This window comes from Acyrthosiphon pisum, chromosome X (assembly GCF_005508785.2).
Source record: "Acyrthosiphon pisum isolate AL4f chromosome X, pea_aphid_22Mar2018_4r6ur, whole genome shotgun sequence".
NCBI classification, from domain to species: domain Eukaryota; kingdom Metazoa; phylum Arthropoda; class Insecta; order Hemiptera; family Aphididae; genus Acyrthosiphon; species Acyrthosiphon pisum.
The window spans coordinates 129094213-129106094 of record NC_042493.1 but is presented as its reverse complement, the minus strand read 5'-3'; the positions used below and the strand labels follow the sequence as shown (position 1 = coordinate 129106094).

The following is an 11882-nucleotide window of genomic DNA, read 5'->3' as shown; positions in this document are numbered from 1 at the left end:
ACTTAAGAAAATCTTGAAATAACATAATATATTTATATCTATATAATAATATCATATAAAAATAAATATACCTACTAAAAGTAAGTGCTTGAATAATTGTCTAAAGTTGTAAAAGTGGCGAAATAAGATGTGTAGCTTTTGGAAGGATTGTAGATAAATTATATGATTAAATTATAGTATATTCTATGTTTTTTTTAATTATTTAATTTCATTAATAAATCCCATAATTTAGATTCTGGATGTTTATTATGTAAAAAATGGTGCGATGAGAATAAAGAATTCAAGCTTTAATAAATTTAAACATGATTTTAAAATATTAGTAACAGAAAAATCAGAAATCAAGATAATACAATAAAAAAATTTGATTATAATTTTATCAAAAATTAATAAAGATACATTGATAGGTGAATATTAATTTATCTACAAGATATCAATTTATTAATATTCTAAAAAAATTTAAATATAATTGGCGTTAATAATTATGTGGGATGTATAAAAATGTCTTTGTCAAATGCTGGAATGCAATTAAGAAGGAAGGAAATTGAAATTGTTGATGATACATATTCAAAGGTAACAAGAAATTATCTTTTGTTATAAAATATATTGTATTTAAAAAAATGTATTGTTATTCCTGATGTTATTGATATTATGGAATTTTGAAGGTGATAGATATGACATAATTGTTTTAAAAAATATCAAAGTTTCTGGTTATTATGGAATAACAAGTTTAAATTTACAATATTCAACAAAAATGTTAATAAATCCAAATTTATATGAAATAAAAAAGTAAACATAAATGTAAATTTATATGTTTTGATTATAATTTGATATATTGATAATATTTAATCACAGCTTATCACAGTGGTATATTTTGAATGGAAAAAAAAAGAATTACACACTAGTCCGAGAACAAAATACAAAAGAATATAAATTCACACAAATTCATACAATTTTTAGTAAAATGAAAAATACAATCATTGGTAAAATAAATTGAAAAAGATAAGTTTGGGAAAAATTATGATAATTATAAAACTTTTTCTACAGATATTATTGCAGTAATTAATGACGTTAAAGAACAAACATAAATATCTGCTTCAAATGGTGAAACATATACAAAACAAAAAATCATTTTGATTGATGAAGCATTGACGTACCTATTAATATAATTTTTTTAGATTGAAAAAAGAATTTAAATGTATTGAAAAAGACATTGAAAAAATTTAATTCACCAAAAAAAACTTAATTCAAAATCTAGAGAATCAAATATTTATAAGTATGAAATTAAAAAATATATATAAAATTACCAAGTCTATATTTTGCAAAAAATAAAAAAAACTATACACTTACAGATGTAAACGCTGCTATTGATGATGTGGGTCAAATAAATAATGTTTTTTCTAAAAAATGGCCAAACATACGAAAAAAAAGAAATAGTACTAATTGACGATAGTAATGAAAAGGTATTTTTTATTTCATTTTTCATTCTCTATTAAATAATATAAATTTGATATATAACTACAGATAACTCTAACATTTTTGAATGAATTTGCAAATAATTTCAAGGGTAAAATAAATACCAAAATAACCTTACAGAATACTAAAATTAATGACTACAAAAATCAAAGATATTTAACTTTAAGCCAAAAATCAATAGTTTTTTATGATGTAGATAAAACAACCAACATAAAGTATGAAACTAAATAATAATATGTATAACAAAATTGATAAATTATAAACAATTATTAAAAATTATTATTTTTATTTTTTAAATTAATGTAAATTATTTTTATTCCAGATTTGTAGAATGGTTTAATAGAAATAACAGATGTTTAAAAGATAGTGTTGGAAATGGACATAATATGCCAGGACCTTCTGGAGAATAATAAATAATAAATAATAAATAATTTTCATTATAATGATAATAATATAATATAAGCTACAATAATATAATAACGGTGACCAATGTGTTCATTCCATAATAGCAAACATTTTGTTGCAATATATGAAATGGTGACAGAAAGTATATGAGAATATTTTATTTTATTTTTGTGTATTTATTAAAGATTTATAAAGGAATTAGGGAAATGGGTATGGATTAAGTTAGGTGCATATCTGTCAATAATATAAGCGTCCGATTTAAAATATATTATCATATAAAGAGTTTTCCAATTATATGTAAAAATAGATTTCTGCATGACATATTTAAATAAGGAAAATATTACTTATTTGCATATTCCTAATCTAAACTAATTTAATATTAATTATTTTTTTATTCATTAAAACGGGTAGAGTTTAGAGGTAACATTTTAAATTCATATCTGAACATATTTCAATATTTATACTATCAATACTGTAATGAGTGTTCAATAATAAAAGAATCGCCCGGTATAAGTATATTAAATAACAATATTACAACTAATTTAAAAATTATCTTATTTTTTTTTTCTCAAAAAAAAAAAAACTCACGGAAAGACAAAACGTACTTATGTTAGGTTCAAATTCATGTAGTGTTCGATATGTTTGATTACATATGATTATATGACCTAACTTTTTTCTTGTTATAAGCAGTATCTCGTTTTAAGCGGTACTCGTAACAGTGATTTCAACTGTACATTGAAGCAGTATTCATTTTAGGTTAAATAGATAATGTTTTTAAAAGGTTTATGAATTTTTTTTTAAATGTCCCATGTTTATTAGTTCTTTTTAATGTTGTGGTGTAATATAGTTATTAAATTAATAATGTTAAACCGTGTGTAGTGTGTACTTATAGCGATTTAAATATGTCAGCATAATTATTTTTACAATTGTTAGATGAACAATTTATTTATAAATGATTTTATTATTATTTCATTATTTTAAATTTGTATGCACATTAATATGAATTTTGTAATATTAATAAAATATGAATATTTTACTCACTTAATATCTTCTTCTCGGCCTTATCTTCATCACCAAAGTCTATTGTTATGTCTCAATTATTCGTCACAATCTTCTTCTTCTACATTGTCAGAAGAAGTAGATGATGAAGAACAATTATATTCATCACCATAGTATAATTTAAAGGTATGACTTTGATCATCGTATTCTTCTTGTTCTTCTTCAATATCAGAAGTAAGAGACAATGAAGATTCTTCTCCATTGTTTTCTTCATCGTATTCTTCTTCTTCTTCTTCTTCTTCGATATCAGAAGTATGGGACGATGAAGATTCTTCTTCATCGTCTTCTTCTTCATCATCTTCTTCTTCTTCATCATCATCATATTCATCTTCTTCTTCATCATCTTCATCTTTTTCTTCTTTTTCTTCTTGTTTGTAAACTTTTTCAAACAAATCATTCATATTACGAATGTCACCAGACTCTTCAATGTGGTCATTAAAATGTAGAACTGGCAATTCAATGCCATCAGGTAATCCTTTTTTTTCTATTCTTTCCTTTATAATATTGTAAACTTCTTTTCTTTTTCTCTCATTCTTGACTACATCATCAGTATGGAACCAATTTTCCAAGTGATGAATTGGAAAAGTATAATCAATAATTGGCCGCTAAAAATATGGTATGATTTAGTTTATTTTCGCATAATGGTACAATAATTGTTTAACTTACAGAATAAAACATTTCGAAATAATGCATTACAAAAAGACCACAATCCGTATTATTAGGTTGCTGAGGTACTTTAACTGGACATGCTTTCATAAATCGAAAGTCTTTTTGTTGGCCATTGTATTTATTACAAAATTCATGTTGTAACCATTCTCGTAGCGTTGCTGAGACCACCGCGCTCTGTGTACCTCTGGAGTATGAATCAAATATTAAAATGCAAGGCCTAAAACATAAGTCAACATTAAAAACTTTGCCTTGAATTAGTGATTGATAAATTTACCTTTTAACTAGTTTATTCTTTTTTTCTGTTTTTAATACTTCCACATCATCATAATATTTGTCGTATCTATCTTGATGGTTTTTCTATTAATACCCCAAATTAAAATTAAGAACATATTATATAAACAAATTTAATACCAACACATATTGTATGTTAAATCTTAAAAATATTATTTTGAAATTTTGAATTATGTGAATTATTTATAGAAAAAGAATTCTTACCATATTTACATGTGAACATAAATCAAATAGCCACAGATCTTCTACATTTGGATCAGCTTCATCGAGTTCACAATTTCTCGGTTTTCTTGGTACTTCATATCGACCTACAATGTATTTGATATAAACAATTTTTAGTGTCAACTTCACATGATCAAAATAATTTTATTTTAGATTGTGCTCATGCCTCATAATAGTTAATGTACAAAATATATTTAATGTATTTTGATGTATTCAGTACCATACATTTAGGACAATTACTTCTTAAAATCACTTATTAAAAAAGTTATATAGAATAATGTGTTTTTGAGCGTTTGACACATTAAAATGTTGTCTAAATATGAATGAAAAAAAATTGAATATCTATTTAAATTTACAAAAAAAGTATTAAATTTGAAAGTAGAGTTTATAGTAAAATAACAAATTAAGTAAAAAACCAATATGTCAAACCCTCCAAAATATTCATCTCTATTATTTTTTTAAAGGCTGATCTTAGTCTAAGAATACTTATAACAATGAATGAACAATTTTGTGTAAATGTATTTTAGTCTTGTATTGTTTGTGGATAAATGATTATAGTATGTTACTATTAATTTTAACACACATGTATATAAGTTTCAAATATTTACCAGTATCATCATCGGGTTCGTTACTGGGTGTTCCATTTTGTATGTTAACCTTACTTGATAGGTAAGGAAAACATATGACCGCCAGAAACCAATGTTTACTAAAAAAAAATCATTGTTTAAGTTTTTCATTTTAAATAAATAATTAAAAAGTTTTTTTTAATACTGACTATTTGTTTACTGGTACAAAAATAAAGTCTTTTTTGAATACATCTAAGTTTTTGGTCCATTTTTTTACTTTATCATGTCTATTTTGAGCTCTAGATACAGATGGACCAATTGTAGACATATTACGAGGGTTTGTTAAAGTACTATAAAAGTGTGTACTGAATATATACGCCTTATCTTTATCCTCATCACTTAGTTTACTATGCATATACCTACAATATAAATAATATTTTACATGAAGTTATTTATTACATATTTAACTACATATTAGTTTGTATAATTTTAACTAAAATCATTTACAACAAATAAAATTCAATGAGTGCATCATTCATCAGCATTCCTTTTTCCAACATTCTATAATCATCTATTCTGATTGCATAATTTCTACCATCAATTTTATCGTCCAGTATCCTAAAAAATAATATAATACATATAAAATCAAATTTTGTCATATTTAACAGATTTCAAACTTACGTTTTCCCTGATAATTTATCTTGTTCTTTGTCGTTCTTCTTCATAAGCAATCCACTATCTATTCTTCTGCGCTTTACTGCCACAGGAAATTGTACGGTGTGTATTGAAGTATACCCATACTGCATGTTGTAATTATAATATTTTTAAGCAAAAAATTGCATTCAAAGGAAGTTCCCGGGTATTATATAGAAGAACCTAAAAATAATAAATAAATTATTAAAGGGTTTTAAATCAAATAAATAAGTAAATAGGCTAGAAAATCAAGTTGGATATACATTTGAATATATTAAATACCAATATTTATAATGTAATAATATTATCTATTTCCTGTGGCTTCGCTCACATATCAGTAGTTTTGTTATGATGAGTAAGTAATTTAAACCTTATAAGTAGTCTATGTCCTTTTTTTAGAATTTAAACTATTTCCATATTAAATAATAGTTTTTTATAAAATACAAAGATATATTTGATTGATATAAATAAAAGTTTAAATTTTAAAAAAATGGCTCTATTTAGGTGGTCACTGGCCACTTTTGATTTTTGTACAGTTGGTTATTAAATTGTGTATACTGTCAATATAAAATACACCCAAAACTCGTTGATTTACATGCAAGATGTAACGTGTCTTGCATGATAAATGTCAATGTAAAACCATTGATGTGTCATGCATTTTAATCTAGGAACGAATTAGTAAGTTTATCTTATCTACTAATACTAATATGCTAAAAATGAAATAATATAATTTATGAATACAATATATTTTTATATTGTAAGAAATTGAGGCGTGGGGAGGGACTTTTCCAACCATAACTTAGGTTTCATACCTTTTAGAGATAGAAAGGTAGGTATAAGTTATTGTTTATTGGAACACTTCAAAAAATTTGTTTCGGTGCCACGAGAATACTCGTTAGGTACTTAATCCTAACTTGGATATTATGTTTATTTTAAATAAGTTTTATCATTTACATAATATGATTGCCATAAATTACCTAGATAAAACAACACGACATAAAACTCTACCCGACACTATGGTAGAGTGTACGCAGGGTAGTGGTGGTGGCCCAATGGGTAGTGGTGTCTGCGTGGTAGTGGTGGGGTAGCGCTGGAGGACCTATGTCTAGGGGTGTGTGGTGGCGGGGTAGCGGCAACTGGTTGTAAGGGTAAATATATGTCTCGCAGATATGGATCTTAGGTATGTTGTAGCCGGATGATAATGCCACTCTCTTTACCATACTACTGACGTATCACTGAATAACCACGAATAAAAACAGAAGCATTGCACTCATAACCGAGTAACCTATTAAACCTATACAAATTTGTTGATTACGTGTATTGAAAGATAAATAAAAATAATATATACCCAACCTTTTATATTTTTATATTGGCAAAAAAAAATTGTTTAAACAATGTGCAAATATTCAACCTATGTTGCTGACCTATTACTAAATTATATAAATAATATAATATATAATTCGAGGTACCTACCTATTAACGTGTAAAACCTTTCCTTGTTCTTGAGCTCCTGACCGGGTGATTAGGTGGTTGATCAGACGGGAGACAATTCGGCGTGAACCACGATGACGTTGTGTGCGAAGTTAAGGTAAAACACGGACACCTGAATTGCAAAATTGAATGTACAGCGGATTTTAGATGTATTTACAAAGCAACACAAATAATATCAGTCACACTATTCAACACTGTCATGGACCTAGTTATGCTCGCGTAACATCACCAAAGGAATTGACGGTAGTGGTCCGAGTCCGTATGTACTACTACAGCCTGCTCGTTCCCTCCCCCTCCCATCATCCCACCACTCCAGTAAACTGGTTAGGTGGGACAGTCGACCTTGTGGCGCTGTTGTCGGTCGTCGTTAGAAAAGAGGGTTTTTTTTTTTTGGTTGGAGTAAACAGATTATCGATGGAATTCCTATAGGACAGTGGTGGCCAAACTTTTTTAGGTCACGATCTACTAAAAATATACTTCACTTTTGAGGATCGACTTTAATAGAAAAATTGTTTTTATTATTGAATAACTATAATATTGTTAAGAAACATACTTGCATAAAGTGTATAGTATACACTTTATTATAAACAAACGATAAGTATTATAATCTAATCACTCATAACTAAAAATAATATAATAGTAAATAATAATTTCTATATCTAATTAAGTACTTAAGTTTAATTAACATATTATTTTGTTGATCTGGGCATTGTTGGAGTGTGACATTGCATGTTGTTGACCAATTGGTCGTAATCTGGCGAATAGTTGCTAACTGCTAATCGAAGACACTGCTCCATATGGTCATCAGGGAGTATTAGGAGGGAATCTATATCAAATTTTGAATGCGTAGTTCTAAAACGTCTTTCTAGATTAGGTACCTTTTTTTGTTTTGGATATTGTTGTTCGACATATCAAACATATGCACTTGTCTTTCAGAATTGTAAGAAATGATGAAAATTGTTTTTTATGTGCACTCATACTTATAAATTTTAAAGAACTTAAATACGTTATTATTAATTTAATACAACAGACACCGAATGAACACAGTGGAATAAACATGCGTGAACGATAAATATTTGACATACGAAACCAGATTAAAAGATAAAAATTATACAGATAAAACTTATCGACGATTCGATAAGTAATTCGTGTGCGTATCCTTAAAAATAAATTCTGACATGATCGACTTTGAAATTGTCCGCGATCGATCGTTCGGCTGCCCCTTTTATAGAAGATTCACATATGTCATCTGAATATGAAATAATATAGAAAATAATGTGCCTACCCAATACCCCTGTCTCTTTTTGAGGTCCTCCTTCTGACGTATCTTCCTTTACAATGGACCTGCATCGTGTAACTTAGGGTCCAATATAGTGTTGTTCAGGCTACAACTTAAAATATATTGGTGGGTGGGTATTAGTGGAAGAAAAATTTGACATTTTATCGGTTGGTATAACACTATTATGAGGGGTAAGTCACCTACAATTATTTTAGCAACTCCAATTTTTTTACCACGCTGCGGCTGCCCATGTGTACAGTCGTCGTGTACAACCGACAACAGAGCTCACAGGGTCCTCGTGATTGCATATTGTCAAAATATTGACCCTAAATAAACACTAACAGGTCCAGGACCTCTGTACCACTGTACTGGTAGTATACTGCTTCTCTAGTACTCTAACTTTGTCCGTGGCCAGATCAGAACATAGCCGGTCGATCGGTTGTGACTCCGTGAGAGATGCAACGACAAGGCCATGCCGAAGTCTTTCCCGCCGTGAACGGCGCATGGACATATAAATATATATAAATGTATATGTCTATGAAACAACGCCGTCGTGATAATAATAATAGTATGTCGTACCACCAAGTATATGACACGTTTCGGCGGCGTTCGGTATGCATAGGCAGTAAAGTCGCTGTATAAATATGGTATTGGTAAATTTATTATAATATTATTATGGTTTCGGCCGTCGACAGTCCGCTTACTGCGGCTTTACTCGAATCCAGGTGTTGTATTAAGCGTTTAATACAGGTATAAGTTGAAAGGATGTAGTAATAAGAAATGTTAATACATAAAAACTAGGTTAAGAAAACAATTATAGGTAACAAGTTGAATACCACAATAATTCAAATTCTATAAAAATTAAACATATTACATGTAACTATGTTAAGACAATAATTATGTATTATAATAACAATTAAGTATAATTTAATCATAGGACAATCGATATTTTTCGATAGTTATTCGATTTTAAGTTTAATATATAAGGAACATGTTAAGACAGAAAGACGGCCAGTGAGTAGGTAGTTATTGTGTGACTCGATTGACCCACTGGACGTCAACGTTTTAATAAAAGTGCTTATTGTAATTAAAAGGTTTTTTATTTGTATACGTCTGTGATCGACGTATACAATACAGGAGTCTAGTTGGAGTTGATCAGATTTTCGAACGGCGAGTGTGGCGGTAGCGACGATCGGTTGCATCCAAAAACCACGCACTTTTGATTTCGACTCAAAAAAGGTCGATAGACAAAAACCACACACTTTTTCGGTCACGGTATAACTAAACTTATAGCGGGTTAAATCGCACACTATTTCGTGTGCTAAATAACGGATAAGATAATAAGATAATGACAAAAATAAGTTGGTAAATACCTAATAGTAATATTTTTGATTTTTAAAATTAATAAATTATATTTATTTTTAGGAGCACTTGTTTAAATGTTTAAATCTTGTTTGCATAATATTACACATATATATTATAAAGTACTATTGTAAAGACCTTTTTGGAGTCAAATCAAATTGTGAGGTTTTAACCTATCAAAAGTGTACTGAAAATACTTTTCTACCGATACGCCAGAGATTACGCCATCAGCATAGTACGCGTATTATAAGCTTTATTCCGTTGTATCATTATTAATAATATATTATTTACATTTATTGTTTATTATATTATCATGATGATAATACATAGATAGTAGCACCCCGGCTAAATGTGCACGATGCTCTGGTGCACATACAGCATCATAATATAAAGGGTGTATCATTTACAAAAAACTGATAAAATCCACAAACGAACCTAAAAACAGTTAAAAATTCAATTTCAAACAAGACGGCACCGCACGTCGTCATGCATCGCATCCACCTCCGTCCGGTCCATCATACGGGGCGATTGTAAACCCGGCCCGAGGAAAAAAATGTTCAAAACGTTTATCGTAAACTCGGCCCGTTTTTTGTAAGGTAAAAATTATTTGGGTGTAAACTCGGCCCGGGGTTTTTACAGGTAAACATAATTTAGGTGTAAACTCGACTTGAGGTTTTTACAAGTAAAAATGATTAACGTGTAAACTCGGCTCAAATACAAATATACATATAATATTTTTGAGAATCATTAAGCATTACCCAGAGGACACCATCAGTAGGCGGTTCTCATTAAACACCAAAAATTATTATATTATTTTCATTTTCATATTATTATTCATAGCATGAAATTCAGTATATGAATGTAAAATTGTGTAAAAAAAAAATACCTAAGTAGGTAATATCTTTCAGTATTAAAAAATATAAGTAAAATATATTTGCTGATTAAATTATGTCGTGCTTATTATATTATTTTTGTCAAAATTATCGGACCGTGTTTACAATCGACCTACTTTATTACCTAAAATTTCCATGCCGAGCTTAGAACAAAAAAGGTAACCGCGAACCCATTTTACATTTGCCCATCACATGCCAGTATAACCGTATGCCACCCAATCAATATCCATTACTACAGATTCAACCAGGGCTTAGCACCCGAATCATTTATTCGGGTTTCGGGTTACGGGTACTGGATGTATTCGGGTGTTCAAACACCGGAATAAAAAGTTTAAATAAACATTCGGGTTTTCAAAACCACTATGATTCGGGTTAATATTGGTTAATACGGGTGTTGAGTAGTCTGGAAAAAACATAACTTTTGATAACCTCCCCCCCCCTATTATTAATAATAACAGCAACAAAAATAAGTGAGAGGTACGTCAATGAGTGATATAGATTAAAAACATGCAATTTACCACTTGTGAAGTCGATGAATATAATAAAATGTTTAAAATAGGTAGGCTATAGGCAGTGTTGTATAAAAATAATTTTTTAAGTATCTAGATAAAGATAAAAGATAATTGCTTGAATAGTTATCTAGATGAAGATAAAAGATACATAATAATTTAATTATCTAGATAAAGATAAAAAATCAACATTTTTTATCCAGATAAAAAAAAAGATAAAATTTTTTTTTAATATTTACCTATCTACCTATTTATTACAAACCTAAGGTGAATAAAGTATATTATATAATTCATAATATTATGTAACACATCTAAATTTCATAACAGTTGTGAATTATGTAACTTTATAAGTCAATTAAATGTTATTTCAAAAAGTATTTTTTTTTTTTTAAGTAATTAAGTAAAGGGCAATTTTCAAAACACCATACAATTTGATGCCAAAAAACAAAACTTCAAAATATTATTTCGACTTGAAATTTACTTTATACCTACATAGTACATATATTATATTTTTTAATAATTCATTTATGTTTTACCTAATGAACATAATTAATAGAACCGCATATAGAACCGCAGTACCACACTCACACATACTTATTATTAATAAATTAATCAATAATAATTTTATTTTGTGATAGTTTCAACATTTAATTGCAGAATACGGGTATCCTGTTGACAGTCGGCGAATACGACACTGATACGTAGACCGGGTAGACACGTAGTTAACCCGAAACGTTTATTAGTTATTACTAAGAACATTTAAAATATGAACATGAAATATCTAATAATTTAAGAATGAAAAATATATTTAGATATATTTATAAATTATAAATTATAATGTTTAAATATAAATTTACTATTTTGTAATCAGAATATATAAAATACCTAATTAACATTATTTAATTATAATTTATAATATAAATATTTAAAAATTAAATTTTATCTAGATAAATTTATCTAGATGTTTTAA

General features: G+C 28.1%; 1 protein-coding gene across 1 annotated transcript; it reads left to right on the top strand.

The window, feature by feature from the left end:
* Window positions 1–1257: 1257 nt before the first annotated feature.
* Window positions 1258–1927, top strand: LOC103310782. The gene is made up of 3 exons (XM_029485800.1): window positions 1258–1460; window positions 1522–1688; window positions 1796–1927. Exons 1-3 carry the CDS (start codon window positions 1389–1391, stop codon window positions 1881–1883), a joined length of 327 nt encoding a protein of 108 aa, XP_029341660.1. The 5' UTR covers window positions 1258–1388; the 3' UTR covers window positions 1884–1927.
* Window positions 1928–11882: the final 9955 nt, after the last annotated feature.